The 16,754-nt window shown below is 39.2% G+C and overlaps 1 protein-coding gene across 3 annotated transcripts in view; it reads right to left on the bottom strand.

Moving 5' to 3' along the window:
- Positions 1–16,754, bottom strand: part of SULT4A1 (sulfotransferase family 4A member 1) — a 32,028-nt gene that overhangs the window by 5,527 nt on the left and 9,747 nt on the right. For all 3 annotated transcript variants that reach the window (XR_010466673.1, XM_065032702.1, XM_065032713.1), the window contains exons 2-6: positions 7,532–7,662; positions 6,002–6,082; positions 5,750–5,876; positions 2,307–2,401; positions 720–858 (exon numbers count right to left, since the gene is read on the bottom strand). Coding sequence is in view for 2 of the 3 variants with exons in the window: in XM_065032702.1 (XP_064888774.1) it covers positions 720–858; positions 2,307–2,401; positions 5,750–5,876; positions 6,002–6,082; positions 7,532–7,662 (573 nt within the window). In the remaining variant the exon portion in view is untranslated. The remainder of the gene's footprint in view (positions 1–719; positions 859–2,306; positions 2,402–5,749; positions 5,877–6,001; positions 6,083–7,531; positions 7,663–16,754) is intronic.

A 16,754-nucleotide genomic window follows, 5' to 3' on the forward strand; every position in this document is an offset into this window, starting at 1 on the left:
CCTTATGCCCTCATTTTTAAAAAGAACTTTTAAATGCTGTAAAGCAGCCTAGATAAAACAATTTGAGGGAGACTTACTAAGTGACTTTTCATGCTTATCAGAAGGAAGACTGAGAAAGGACTTGATTTCTTGACATTATTCAAAGGCCAGATGCATCAGTAGCTTTGAGGGCAGTTCAGGTTCCTACAGAGACACCTCACCAGAATAAACATCTAGAAGTTTAACACATTTTAAACAGCTAAGGTAGACAACGAGAAGAAAAAGCTCATGAACAAAACTACGGCTCCTTGTCATTTGATGCCTTCAAATTAGAATTATCTGTTATTCTAGAAAATCTGATACACTCAAACACAAGGTCTTAGGCTGAGATAAACTGTATGAAATTGTGTGGGCTTTGACACGCTAAAGGTCAGAAGGAGCAGTGCAGTCTTCTCAGCATGAATAGCTCAATCCACCGAAGTAAGCCAAAGACCCTCTAACAGGGTGGTTTGCATGGCATTGAACATACACTGTTGATCTTTGACGTTTCCATTCTTTTTAGTCACTTCTACCTAACTTTATTTTAAAACAACCCCAAGACTGCACCGATAGTCAGCTTCCTCCCATCATTTACACAGCAATATTTTACCAACATCTTAACACATCCTGGAGGTTACTAAGTTGTCAGTTGCTTCTTGCAACTTCCACAACAAGAATTTTACTGTGGGTTTTAAACATACCCCTGCCAACAGGAAGTGCTTCTGCATTACAGCACTGATCAATGAGTTGATGGCAGTGTTCCACCATGGATTCCAACTGTGCTTTGTCGTAAGAAACTCCTAAGAACCTCACCAGTTGCTCAACCATTGTTGCTAGGTCCTGTAAGAGAATATTTTAAAATAGGTTATTTTAAAATATTTTAAATGACCTTTTTTCAATGAGTTTAAATATTTCAAATTATATCCTGATGAGTGTGAAAAATAAAAAAGCAGTAGCTGTAGAAGCATCATTGTCTTAAAATTTTGCCACCTTTCAGCTTGTTGAAAATAAACACATTTGAAGTAATTAGGGTAAGACAGGTCAGCAGCAAACACAGTCACATAAGCTCACCTCTTCACATACTACAATGGGGAACTGCAAAGTTACTGTGATGCCTCCCACTTCAGACAGCCCCACAGCCTTAACTGATCACTTTGGAATACAAGTGTATTTTGGAGGAATTAAAAGTTACTTTGATTTTTGATCTTGGTAAAATAAGTGACTACAAATGTTAGAGCAGCCCTTCCTTCATCATTAGCTTCTGGCGCTAAGTTCATGTAGACGGAAATGATCTAGTGAGGTGGCCTCCGAGAATAAGCGGTCATTAACTTATACATCCAAAATTCCGGGGTAAGAGTAAGACTTCTGGAGTTGCAAGGACAAAAGAGCAATGTTTATCAGGAAGCAGAAGGATACTGTGATGCCACCAGCTTTTGGCAGCACCCATCAGTGAGCACAGCTAAGAATATATCATTATTCAAAACCATGGGTTTGAAATAATTTCTACTAAGCTTTTAAAATTATTCTGATTGTATTACATCTTCTTTTAGCATCCCACTCCATCAGAAGGCTCAGTAAAGCTGAAATTATAATTTACTCAGCTTTATTGAGTTCTCTCCTGAATTTGCTTTTTTGAGGTTTAGAGATAGGAGCTGGGTTCTTCCCATGTTTGCAATAATTTTCCACTCAAATAAATATTTTGAAGTATTTTCATTAATTCTCAAAATATACTAATGCAACAGGAAATTGAAACCAATAGTCTATGTAGTATTTCCACTAAATTTCTGATTTAAAATACAGTGGATTTATTAGCCAGCATACCATAAGGACCAAATAATTCTGTTCACTTTGTGCTACATGATCATCCCTAATGGTTTTCAACATTGTTTCACAGAAGACACTAAGAATAAGCAAATAATCAGAGTAAGTGCCAAATATACAGGACAAAACACTGATGATATGCTTTTTTCTCATTGACACAGTACACACTGCAAGACACTTCTTTTAAATGAACGTCCAGGGCTGAGTGTAGCAAGCACTGAACAGTTACACATTTTTGCCTTCTCTGAGTAGTTTAGTGCACATGGACACAGGCAGATTCCTGAGCAAATTACCGGGTTTATGAGAGAGCTGAAAGTCCATAGAAGCTACTGAATATCAATGCTTTAAAAATGGTATCAGACATTAGGGAGCCCAAACATGGAGATAAGCAAATATTTTACTTTATGTATTTTACAGATTATGATGCTAAACATAATTATAATACCTTTTTGCTACATCTAACCTACCTTATGCATATCTTCATACTTGAGAAAAAGTACATTGGCATCCATGTGATGTTCCCAAAATTCTTGCACATGTTCAAACCACGAACCATATCCTACTGCAAAGACATTATGATTGGCATGAGGGAAATGAACACTTGTTATTAAGCCCATTTCAAAAAGAAAAAAAAAAAGGAGAAAAGTAAATTAACTGGAGGGGTTCATAGCCCCAGGAGAACAGCATCTGGTTTTGACCCATTGCCATGCACAGCAAGGAACTTAATTAAAAAAAGAGTTTTTTCTACCATTTTGGAATATTCCAAATAACTAACTTACCATAAACTGTTCAACTGAAAATGCCACCATATTTCATTAGGGACCTCTTGGAGCTCAGTATTGATAATGCCTGATTTTTGAATGGAAATTAAGCCAAAATAAAAATTACACAGATAGCTTTGCAGAAGGAAAATTTCCAGTGGCTCCAATCTGTATGAATTACTGCAATTAATGTATCACACTGCAGGATCCTTCGCTTCAAAGGCAGATACAGCATTCATGGAAAGTTCCATAGAGGATCCTCTATTATGAACAAAGAATTGCTACCAACCATTGTCCTTTCTTAATTAGACAAGTATTAAAGAAATATGCCTATAAAAATGCTTCACGGTCATTCCCAAAAACGTAGGATGTACTGACAGAATATTGTATTTATCATTATGTCTTTCCCCACCCCCCAAAAAAATCTAAGACTTATTCTCTTCTATTGTTACTTTCTGAACACTTCCAAACAACTTCTGCAGATACGCCAGAACACAGTTTCAGTCATAGTGTCAGCAGTTATCTCAATTACACAATAAATCCAGACTACAACCAGACGCCCATGAGGTTCTTCCAAAAGCTTAGTGCCATGTGATGGGGTATATTCCCCATGTATCTCAGATACATTCCCATATATCACAAATATACTCCCCATATATCTCAAATTGTGGGCAGGCCCAGTGTGCAGGCTTGCCAATGATGAAAAGCTTATTCCTCCTATCTCCCGTGTGCCACCAGCAGCTCCTCTTCAGTTCCCCTTATCTGCTGTGTGGGGTTTGGGACTTGAAGAGAAGTTGAGGTGCCACATTGGGAGGGTCTGTGCTCCCAACACTGCTAAGACTGGTTACTGGAAGTCTTAACCCTCTCCCCAAAACTTTCCTACTTTGTTTTTAACTTCTCTGATGAAGTCCACATTTGCACTGATTTCAGTCAATTTATGTGTGTCTAGCAGAGGTTCAGACACTAGCATTTATTACTTATGGAATGACTTTGCTGCCAATATTACCAGAAAGACAACCCAAAGAGAAACACACTCTGCATATTTCTTTGTTACCAGTGATAAATTCACCCAAAGGACTTCAAATAATCACGGCAGGAGTTAAGCAAACATGGTGAGCAGTTCTTCACATTATTTCCCAATTATTTTTCGGGTCAATTTTATCTTTTCAGCAAAGAAGCTAAAGAAAAATACGAAACTTCATAGTTTTGTATTCTGAAGCAACCTTTTCTCTTGGAAAAAATAATTGCTTAGTTTTGGTAAATGAAACATTTTTGATGGACAAAGAGGTCAGTTTCATAGGAAAATTATTTTAATAAGCTGACTAATTTTCAATTTTTATAAAGGTATTGGAAAAATTCCATTTTGGTTATTCCTATTCCATACACCCCTAAAAAACTTCATGCATGTAACTAATACATCAGTCAAACAAAAACTGTTCCTAGCTGCTCTTAATGGTACAGGGCAAGAATCCATTAAGATTACATTAGCAGAGTATACCTATGCTTTATGTAAGACAGTCCCTTTAACTTTAGAGGGTAATACCAAAGAATTAGAACATTCAAGACTAATCCCTATCCAACTGTGTGCTTTTAAACAATATAGCTACCATGGACTGGATTTGTTTTGAGATGGTCAGGTATAAGGAGGGGTAAAAAGAGTACGTTCAGTGCTTTTCTCTCTAGCAGTCCTATGACTTCTTGTGAAGGCTTTTTTGCTGCTGCATTGCTTCCATGAGATGCAAACATTTAGCTAAATGCCAAATTTATCGTATTACAAAACACTCCATTTGCACAATTATGGACACTCAACATGCTGTGATGTTTTACTGACTCTAGGAGGTTGTGGTACATCAGCTAGCAGCTACAAGATGGAGCTATAAATAACTCTTGGGATATGTACATGAAAAAGAATAACGAACCTTCCTCCTGTCTTTGAAGGCCTTCTAATGTATCTTTCATATGTCGCCAATCTAGAAGTTTCTGATCATGGTCTATAGACAAATATCCCACTTTCAGAAAATGCAAAAGAAAAAGCTGAAGGTGGGCTGGGATGGAAGGAGAGCATTTACACTGCCTCCACAAACTTGCAGGAGAAAGCTGCAAAGGTTTTTAAGGCCTGTTAAGTAACCTCCACTGGTGGGCTTTTACTTTTTTCTTCCTTTCAGTATTATACAGCTCCTTTAGCGTCAACTCCTCCAAATTTCAGGTTGAAGGAAAGTTTACTGCACTGGATCTAGAGGAGATCCTGCTCTCAGAACACAAGGCAACTAGTGAATTGTTAAGAGTCATGTTAAGGTATCATAGAAAAGATTTTGTAGAGAAATAGAAGGCAGTAAAAAAAATGTCTCTTCCTAGCTAGAAAGTGTGGTAATCCACTGGCAAAAAGCCCAGTGGCAGCCAGTTATGTGAGAACATGGGGCTTGTCCTCCCTGTAAGTTTACTGAGCTTGTGTAATGGAGATACTTCAGGCAGCGCAGCCTGAGCAGGAGCACAACGGGTGTGCCACGGAACAGCCCTCACTTGAAGGAGTTACTGGGTGAGCAGCTGATGAATAGTTGTAAGGAAGGTTTCTGTACTCTCAATATAGGGGTGCATTTTTCAGATAGTAGCAGACTGCAACTGCCTTCTTACAGGAGCTCACTTCAACTTACTGATGTACTCCAGATCAATCTCATGCAAGCTAGAGATTTTTTTTGTGTTAACTGGTACCTAGAAAGGGACAAATTTCAAGGTTTTGGATGAAATGAAAACATCCAAGGAATTATCAGGGAAAAAAAAAATAACCACTGGAGGAATAGAAAGACTTCCGTGAAGCTGCTAACAGTGAAGTACAACTGAAACCAAACGATGTTTGGAACATTCACTTTTCACAAGGTACCTGGTACCTTGCAAACTGAATTCTAGAAAAGTAGACCACAGTTTTGCCTGGGCCATGTGGAACACTGCTGAGCCCATGGGGTCAAATATTGTAAGGCAATTATTGACAAGGCATGACCAAATCTAAGTCCACGCAGCACTATCTGTAGCAACTTCCTTGCTGTATATGCAAAACAAATGCACCTTTATCCAGTTCATTTCTGTACTTGCAGAAGGAATGCAGAGATGGAAATAAATGTGTAACAGCGTGTGCAGAGAGAACAGCTCCTTACACTTGTCATTCATAAACCTTCTGCAAAACTCCTGAAATGTTCCTCTGTAGCTCATGGTCCTTAGGGAGCGGTGAAACTGGTAATAAGACACCACCAGGTCTTTAGGGTTGCGAGCCATGTATATTACCTATGACAGAGGGGGGGGGCAAAAAAAAATAATCTTATTGAAAACTTTTTCCCCCACTCTGTTTCCCAAGCACTTAAACAACTGTTGTCAATACAGTTAAAAACATTATTTCATTTCATTTTTACCTTTGAATTGCCATTATGGAGGTCCGAAGGCAAAAATCGATATGGTAAGTGGCTTTTTATAAGGCGAGGAGATGTTAGTTCCTTAAATAAAGCAGACAGAAACATTTCTTATTGTGCATTAGTGTTTGGCACATCCTGAGCTGTCCTGAACTGTCATACTTGAAGCCCTTTACTATACTGAGTCACATTTACAAACCAATTTCTTAAACTGCTAAGGGTCTGGGTCTAGAAATTAGGTCAGGGAGTTACATCTGGATTTTAAATATCAAAAGGCTGGATAATGTGTTGAGGTCTTTTTGGTGTTTTTTTTTTTTTGGTTTTGTTCCCCCTCCCCCCTTCTGTTTTCAAAGTAGGACCTTTTCAGGAAGACAGTGTAATAGTTAAAGATTCTTAGTATCAAACTAATTTTGTTTCCAACAATGCTTCCACTAAAATTCCTTGAAAAATATTAAAAGCTCTGAAAAACCTACCCTAACTTTCACAGTTCAAAATTTTACTCTTGCAATTTATTTTATGCTCAGAATTGGGCCCAGACAATCCAAAGGTTTATCTGAGTGTGTGAACAGTTTTCACACACAGTATTTTTCTATAGTTTAGACAAAATCATCTTACGACACAAACCTTCCAGTAGTTAAAAAACTGCAAAAATCCATATTGGATCAAGTTGCTAGCACATAATATAGATCACAATGATTTTACTATAATCTCAAACTAAACCTCTCACTGTTGCCACCACTTATTTGCATCAAGGTAGCACCGAGGTCTCATCAGATTAGGCTTCATGCAGATGAAAAAGAAAAGCAACCTCTGACGTCCAAACACTCTCAGCCTAAAAGAGGCTGGTGCTGCCATTGTCATTGACCAGAAGCAGCTTAAAATCTATCTGTGCCAATCTTACCTAGCTCAATTCAACAAGCACTGTGGTTGTTCTAGGACGAAGACCAGTAATTTGCCCAATCATTCCAAGATATGCCTGTATCAGAGGTATTTACAGCAATGACAAGATCACAATTCTATGCCATGCCACTAGTCTCTCAGTGTTTTTTAATAATGTGGAATTCATTTCATGTAGAATATCCCAAACTCCTTCAACTATGGAGTCTGCAGATCCACAGATCCCAGCTCTATAAGGATTTAGATGTGTAAATACAGAGTAGTGGGTCTACAGATCCATAAATCTCTGTATTTGTAGTTCCTCTTTCACAAATTCAGGGAATGGATCAAAGTAAATTTGCCTCAACTGAGTGGCTTCTGTTTACATAAGCAAGATAGGCCTGGAACTTTTATTCAGGAAACCCATTGCCAAGATATTTAGAATATGGAGAAACATCTCCTACAGCATTCAACAGAGAATAAAGCTTAATAAAAGCAAATTTAAAATAACCTAATAATATTCTGAGTCATTCCAACAAACAGAGCAACTCTAATTATGAAAAGGACAAGAACACAGGATGAAATGAACTGATAAATATGGAACCAAAGAAAAAGATATCCAAATGCTGAAAAGACTTTATTTGCAATTAATTGTACCTTGATGATGTCCAGACCAGGCTGAGGGTACTCTAGGACTGGAAGTTGTTCATCTATATTCATTAGTCCAATCTCATCTGGATCAGCTCCCTGACTCACTAGATATACCACTTCCTGCAGCAAGCCTGTGCCTGCAAAAACCAAACAATGAAAGAGAACAGATTGTATTACAATTCTTATCTAAACAGAAGAAAGACCTAGACACAGAAAAAATGATAACTTTCATCCTTAGCAGTCTGCCGTGAACTAAGTCTGTAACTGCTATTTAACACAGTATGTCTGCTCATTAGTTTTATTTTAAACATACGAAGATCTCCTTTCACCCAAGAGACCCAAGATTTTCTTCAGTAATAATTTAAACGTGTTTGTCTCTCAACCATTTTACTTGTACATTGGAAAGCATTTTTGAAAAGTTTTTCCATTGTGAATGTTAGCTAGGCAAATACTACTATTTCCATTTTAAAAAATGGAAAAAAAAAAAAAGGAGGCAGACAGAGATCATTGAAGTTCACAAAAATGCATTAGCGGCTGTACTGGGAGACTGCTAGTGTCTTCTACTCTAAATTGTAGGCAATTCTAGTGTTATGCAATGATTTGAGAGTCTATTTATACCTCCACGTTATGACCTGGACAAACCACTGAACGCATCAATGTATCACAAGTTAGTCATAAGCTTTAGAGGCCCCAATTATGTATCTCTCTCCAGTCCAAGGACATTTACAAAGCAAACGTTAGGTACTATAGCCTTAATGACTGCACTTTGGAAAATTAAAAGGTATTCCAAACAGGAGTTTGAACAGGGAAATTATTTCAGATTACCTTCAAGCAGGTAGGAAATCCTCAAAACAGGCAAACAAAGGTTCAGAGATATCTGACAAGGGCTTATGAAGAGAAAGGCACAGGCTTCTGGTGAGATGAAGGAACAGAATGAGGAGAGGTCAAAGTGACCTAGCAGGGAAGGGACCCCATACTTCAGATGACAAGTCACACGTCCATGGTGCATCCTGGATACTGCAGCAGATCGACCAATTATTTAGGATTCGTGAGCGGTAAGGAAAATATGACCAGGATTTATTCTCTCTCCCATGTTGCCGAAAGGAACAAGTAATTGTTTCAGAACTCTTTACAGAGCTCAAGCCTGCCTCAACATGCCATGTCCTTGGGAAGATGAGCTGCAAAATCCAAGATCATGCATTTTGTTTCTGTTTCAACTTGAAAATAATTTGTAAATTGCAAGTAATTTATAACAGTCACTCGCTAATTCACATTAACTAGCATGACTGTAGACACTAATGAACACATTTTGTACAAACTGTGTTGTTACAGCACTAAGAAAAACAGTGTAACATTATTCAGGCTGTTTGTAGTGGGGTTTTTTGTTTGTTTGGGTTTTTTTTGTTTGTTTTAGTTCTGGTTTTGTTTCTTAAATCTGAGCTAAGAAGAGTTAAAAGCTGATGTACTTTAGAGGCTGCTTACAGTGAATACAGTCTGGGTACAATGCAAAAGATCACAAGTCTCCAAGAATTGCTTTGGAGACCAAATACTTTTAAAGATTCCTCTGTTTCCTGACAGATTGGTGGGTAAATTGAAATAGCTTGGAAAAAAAAGACACTCTTACATTATCATCACCCACAGAGACAACTGTCACAGACTTAATACACACTTGCCCTTAAGGCTGTTCATTCTGCATTTTTAAGCCCAAGCATATATTTTATACATTAGAATTCACATACATACAGTACTTCAGTATCAGTCCTTATGACTCTGAATGAGCACAACCCTTGTTTCTCATTAAATATTTATTCTGACGGGAGACATCCTAGTTCTCCATAATTTATTTCTGTATTTCCAATTCTGCCTGCAAAGAAAAATGCTATTGTAGCAACCTTGTTCCATGAAAGGAATAGGAATAACTGCATGGGGATCAACAACACCACCAGGACTTTCTAATTTTTCATTACTCAGCTGCTCTCTAGGTAAAAAGAAGCCATCTCCATTGTGCTTCTGAATACAGAAAGGCTGCAAGGTTGAGGCAGAATTATGCTGAAACTTTAGCAGAGCAGCATGTTGCCTGCCAGCTCCGCACAAAGCCCACCAGAGAAGTAGGAGGTGGGGGCCAGGGTGCACAGCCCCCTGGCCCTACCTAGTTCTGCTCAGACCTGAGGCCATGTGCTAGACTTGGCTTAATCACTAGCAGATCCATGGAGCACTGCAGAGATAGGAAATGACATATTAATGTATGAGGCATAGGAAAGAAGCGTTCTGATTCAGAAGGAAGTAGGCCTTTGGAAGCGCATAAGTCTTCATCTAAACGTGCTTCCATCAAAAACAGTGATTCATTGACAGACTAATGCTGGGCACGTGGCAAGTACTCAAGGCAGAAAATTGAAAACCTCATCAAGTACAGGTTTTTTTAAAAACAGTGCTGTATATCCGTGAACCGCAGTGCTACTTATTCACGTGCACATACACAAATTACTGTAGTTACGCGTGTAGTGCTGCACATATTTCAGCATCCTATTTCAAATCACACAGCAAGCAGTATTTCTGCAATATCTCTTCTACAAAGGGAAGTATTGCAAGCTGACAGTTTAGATGTCTGGCTTCTGGCTATTCAGCACGTTAGAATTCTTCCTCCTTACATGTGCAGTAGGACCACTGATCCTGAATTGTCCTACCCATGATCTCTGCTAGTTTACACTTCTGTCACCCACTATATTAGTCTGATTTTCTTCCACATTAGCACTCCAGTTGCTTTGCTTAGGACTTCCAGGATCTTAATTCAAATGAAAACTAGAGATTTAACTTTTGAGGGAATTGTGATTTTTTTTTTAACTTGTTATTCAAACAATTTTTATTTATCCCACACACACATTCCCAAGATCCCCATATAAAAAAATTATTGACCTGATCTCCTGTCTAAAAAGAAACCCTAAAACACCACATGCTAATTTGTTTAAAAAGAAAAGCAAATAGCTAAAAGTCTTTATATACAAATATATATAACCTCCTCACATCTCTATTAGGATTAAAAACAACCCAAGTTAAACTGCAGATATCAGAGATGAATGTTCTTTTGGTTTAGAAATGATGGCTTAACCTAGCAATACACGAATGGCAACCCAAATTCCAGACCTAGCTGCTAAGGTAAGATTTTCTAGCCCCTGGGAACAACAGATGGCTGTAAAGCCAATCAAACTGGTATACTGTACCTATGCATGTGATGACAGGTCCGGGCCTAGACTAGGGCTAGCAGAATTTATTAAATTTGCCATTGTGGGAGGTGAATGCAAGTCTTCTGCTGTAGCCCCTGATTCCCTATCTATGCATAAAGTGCACAGAAACTGGCCATTTCAACCAACCGACTTAGACTCATGTCTGTGGAGATGTGCAAGAACAACCATTTGGTGGAAGCTAGAGTAAATTGCTGAAACTGAGATTTTTCAAAGGAGATTATGGGAATAACCTCCAATAAACCCAGTCTATCACAAAACTTGGCCAAATCTAAATGCCACAGAAATTTTCTTAGTAAAAGGGACAACGATAGCACTTGTTGGAGAGCAGAAAAAGATGAAGGAAGAAAAAAAAAAAGGTGCAGAACTTATCTTTATACTCCCTAAATTTCTGGCCTGGCTGCCAACAACTATTTATTGTTGCTTTAGGGTTACTTTTAAAGTGAAATTAAAGGATTAGGTCACTAAATGGAAAAGTCATCATGTATGCATATGAAGCCAAGGCCCTTCTTGCAGACAACCAGTGGATCTTGTGCATCTCTAGTATTTTATGCAGTTTTCTCCTTGTGGATGCGCATGTATGCGCATGCTTCGCTTGAGATGGTACAGGAAAAGTCCAACCAGAATTAATTGGTCAGCCTTTGGGCATGAGGCACCAGATTAAACATTCCTAAGCACCGTGCAATTCTATCCCTCCTACTTCCAGTTGCAGCAGATCCACGTTTCATCCTGGAGGAAGACTGCTGGCCCTGCTACCTCCAAGGTCATATTGCCAAAACAGGTGTGGAATTCATTTACATTTATCCATCTCCTACTGAAATGCAGCCAGGCAGCATCTGAGGAACGTCGGTGCACCGTACCTGAGAAATGCTCTTCCCTGACAAGCTCCTGTGTTATGTCAATACAACACCCCAGGAGAAAAGAGTGTTCCAGTTTATTGCATAGTATCTGGGAAAAGACAGGATGGGAAACAATGGTGATAAGCTACTGCCAGAATTTGCAGGGTTTTAGGACAGCCTTTAAAATTATCTGTGAACCTGCATTTCTACTTTGCATAAGAGTATGTATAAAAACGGCCCAATGACAGCAGTTTGAAAGTCCGCTAGTTGGACTGCACTGTCCTTTTCCGTGATGCCTAACGATGCAGAGAAATCAGGACTCGTTAAGAATCCTATCACCCCTTCAGCAGTCCACGATGAATGGGAAGTCTCCATTTGTACCCTTTTTCATGGCCAAAGCCTCAGCAACAATGGCAAAGTCAGTTCATGGTGATGTTGTCTCTGCTTATCAGCAAGAGTAACTGCTGCAGCAGAAGCCAGGCAGCACAGTAAGACAGCTGAAACTTTGAAACACCACATCTACTCCTTTCTGTTTCTATGCATTAGATGCCTTTTGACATCAAATTTAGACTCTGCAGGAGGAAGAAATAATCTTTAGTGCAGCTGTTCCCTGACTCCTCTCACTACTTCCCGGCCACTGGCACACTGCCATGAAGCCACTGAACCTCACAGATTTGTTCAAAGTGAAGTGGCAGATATAAAAACATAACGTTTCCTGTGAAACTTCACTTCCCTACGTGCTTTCTAATGTAGTTTATATCATAAATATACCCATATCAGCTAACATGGGACAAACCTACAGCTCAAGGTTGCAAAGATCTTTGGTATGCTCCTTTTATTCACCCATTGTTTGGAAACCATGTGGAAAAATAAATAAATACTAATGTTAGTATTAACAGTCTTCCAGCACTCCCAATTTGCTGCACTTCAATCAATTTTCAGCTAATACAATGCAATGGACCCATTACAACTCTTTTTTGTTTTTTTATAGCATCAGTAGATAAGTGCTCATTAAAAATGTGGGCTGCTAAAGCTGTCAGATTGGCCTAGCAAGCGCTGTAAAGTGATTCCCCACATAGCTCCTCTAATTGCCTGCAGGCTCATTCCCCTCTCACCAATTTCAGTGTATATCTCCAGGTAAATATGACAGATTCATCTTCATCCCGCAATAGTGGAGGGAAAATTAGATTTTTCCATTAAAACAATTTCCAAACCATAAAAATATCTCCTCTTGAGGTCTCTAAGTTGTAGTTCTATACCCTGGAATTCCAGCTGGCTTAAGAATAGGGAATTTCATTAGCAATTAGGGTTTTAATAATAAAAATAACGTATACACCTTGATACCGCATTTTCCAATTCTTTTGTACCTAGATGATATGGGGGATTCAGAATAAATGCTGAAATTATTATGTTATATTGTCAATATTTTTGACTGCCTAATTAAATATGTATGAGGGCCAAATTTTCAGAAAGGACTGAATACTCATCATCTAAAATTAAGCTCCTTTTACATGGCCTAAATGCCTGCAAGTTCAATAGTGACCTGTCAAGGGATTCTGTGGAACATGAGGAAAATGAATCTAGATCTTTTGAAACTGATGGCAACAGCTTAAGTGAGATTGGATTTAAAACAAATGTTAACTGCACGATTTCCAGTAACATTCAATAAGCAAGATCTTGGCTTTTTAGACTTATTAATCCATTTAGTTTTCACTTGCAGCTACTGGCTTTTAAAACTAAACTGAAAAGCTAAATTCTGCTTGCCTTTCACTAGTCTTACATCAGAGAACACAGCAGTAGGTCCATTAGGTTTGAGCTGTGTTTCAAATGTGTTTCACCAGAGGCTGTACCCAGCAAACTAAGAAAACCATATTCAATTCAGAACTAAAATGTATATTCTGTTCGGTAAAAAAGTTGTCCCTTAACTGTGTACACACATGTATCATCCACAGAATTATTACTATTATTTGTAATACAGTATCCTAAAGCTCTGCTTTAATAAACAGGTTACAAAACAGTGTTATTTTTGGCTAATGCATTAGTACTTTTTTAAAAAATTGCCCGAGTCCTAACTGTACATTAGCACACTATCTACTCAATAGAGGACAGGATGAAAAGTGCAGAATCGACCACAATACATCTCAGCCCAGGCACCAACGGTTGAGGCATCTCTACTTCCACAAAGCAAGACAGGCGATGAAGCATGTTTCCCATCTAATGCCAACCGCAGCAGCTTAGAAAAGAAGGCCTCCTGACACTTGAGCATGCTAGATCCTAATGCTGGAGTAACACTAGTAAATACAACACACCAGGGCCTGTTCTCTGGGAGGACAAGCGGGACAGCCAAACCCACATTCACAGAAATCAATTTCCCCAGAGCAAGGCAGCTTCATCCACAGCTTCCTGGGAAGAGTCCCCAGCTCCACCTATCTCCCACACCATGCTGGGGAATGCACCAGGGGAGAGCAAAACCATCAGGGAATGTGCTAGCAAGGAAATAGCATGGATGACAGCCTGACAGAGCCTCTGTCATACTTATGTTTACTAGCGTAGCCATGGTGAAGCAGGTAACTGCATGGTCTATGGTGCCTACTTTAGAATTCAGAATAGTTGAAGAGTCATGTACTCCCTAATCACTGAATCTAACCTGTGGCTACCCTTATCTGTCCCAGAAGACAGAGATCCACAAGGCAAAGACCTCTTGTTGAAGACAGCTGGAGCAAAAGTATTTCTTTTCTATCCCTCTCAATAAGCCACAACATCCTCACATGCTCTGCAGCGAAGACTAAGTAAGTGGTATACTAACAGCCTTAATGAGTCAGGTCCACAGATTGCTCAAAATCTAGGGATTAAAAATGACAAGGCACCAGTTTGTCTTTATTTGCCTTCCAATTGATAAATCGTAGAATCATTTTGGTTGGAAGAGACCCTCAAGATCATCAAGTCCAACTGTTAACCTCACACTGTCAACAAACTATGTCCCTAAGAACCTCATCTATGTGTCTTATAAACACCTCCAGAGATGGTGACTCAACCACTTCCCTGGGCAGCCTGTTCCAGCACTTCATAACCTTTTCCGTGAAGAAATTTTTCCTAATATCCAATCTGAATCTTCTCTGGTACAACTTGAGGCCATTTCCTCTCCTCATGATTCATGTCCTCAAGCCCATCACGACATCCATGATTTCATCATATCTAGGTGTCCCAGATTTTGTTACAAGTCCTTCACTGACAGCTGACACTGGTTGGTAACTGATATTTATTGGTATCAGATATTCAAAGGGAAAAGTATTTTACTCTTCTCTTTAAGCTTTAGCTGGGCTGGTAAAATACGTCCACTGTGTCTGCACCAGATGCCATTGCCAATGAAGCTGTTCGTATGAAGTTACTCCAATTCACTTAAAGTTAAATCAGCCAAGTAAGCTTAAGGAGTTTTTATTCTTGGCACCAACTCACCTAGCAAATTTTGCCTGTGACAAACTAGAATGCATTTACCTTGAGTACTCTGCAGGTTGTTCTTTAAGAGAAATGACAATCAGCAGGCTAAGCATCCTGCACTAGCATAGATGCTTTTAAAAGAGGGCATCTACCCATACTCTTGGATTATTTCTCTCAGTTTCTACTTATCAACCAAACATGCCCCCATGGTATAACAGAGCACACCACCTATCATGCCAAAAAAAAAAGAAAAAAAAAAAAAAAGAAAAAAAAAAGTACAGTATAACGTCAGGAACGTAAAAATAATAGATAAGCCTGCCTGCCCCCTTATCACCTACCTGACAGAATGACATCCCTTTTCGTCCTTCCTACACTTATTCAAGGTTGACCACATCCAAATTCAACTCCCTACATTCAGTTGCTACCTTCTCTCCCACGGGTCCTCCCTTTGATGGACATCCTCACGACCCAATTCAGAGACACCATGCCTTTCATGACAATAGGGTGAGCACGTAGGATCATGTAGTCACACCAAAGGGTTGGGCAGCAGGACAGCAATTCATGGAGGAAGGGTACCTTTGTGGGCTAACACATGCTACAGGGCAGATTCTGTCTCAAATATCTGAAAATTATCTGTCAAACTTTGGCCAAGTAAACTAACAATGCTACCTCCTGACAGCAATGGGCAAAAGGTGTCTTAGCAAATTTCCAAATTTCACCTCCACTCTGGGGCACACATACCCCAATCTCACCTCAGTTGTATCCTGCCCCCCCAGCTTCCTCTGGCAGACCCACTCTCCTAACCTTTTAGAGCCTATATCAAAAACATGCCCAAATTGCACCATACCTTAACCCAGCAGGAACTCAATCTCCAACAGAAAGTTCCGCCTACCTGTGTCTAATTTCCATTCATTTTCATACAGGTGACATAACGCTGTACCCAAGATAACAATGCAGAAAAGAACTTTACTGTAATGACAAGTCATTGTTCTTTAAAATCACTTTCAAGGACTTCATTATGTTGAAGAGAAGTACACAGTTACCCTTAGCACCACTGATTTCTATGTGTTGTGTTCCACAGAGTCATAATATGGTCTGTGGCTGAATGCAGAGCCTCATAGTGAGCTCTGCTGACTCAAATATTATAGAATCAGAAGACAGGAGACAAGAGGGCACTTGCATTTGAAACCAGTGTTGAGGTAGTTCTCACACCCATTGATGAGAACATGTTTCTCTCCCCATTTGCTAAGTGTACTTCAGTGGGAGTCTGTCACTACTCAAAATGCAATCCTATGCTTCAGTTTCAGCCTCTTCCAGGAAAATTGTTAGGCAAAACCTGCCTACACATTAATGTTCATTTGTGTGTATTAGGCAATTAAACTGCAAGAAGACAAAACAGCAATAGCATTGTGTGAAACCACTGCAGATAAGAGTTATACATTCAAACCCACCGAATTTGTTTCAAAATTTCAAGAAACATTATTTACACTCTATGCATGAAACTAGGCAGTCTGTTTAGTCAGCTGTTGGTTGCCTAAGGTCAGGGAGTAAAGCATTTTGTCTCAAACAAAATCCCCCTCAAATTATAGCTGCCCTAAGCAAAACCATTCTTCGCAAGGTACCTATGCCTCCACTCATATTTAGCACACAGTCATTCCCTCTGTCTGCTGAATTGCAGTTTTAGGCAAATTAAAGCCATTTCTATTCTATCTC

Source organism: Columba livia, chromosome 1 (genome assembly GCF_036013475.1).
Source record: "Columba livia isolate bColLiv1 breed racing homer chromosome 1, bColLiv1.pat.W.v2, whole genome shotgun sequence".
Classification (NCBI taxonomy): domain Eukaryota; kingdom Metazoa; phylum Chordata; class Aves; order Columbiformes; family Columbidae; genus Columba; species Columba livia.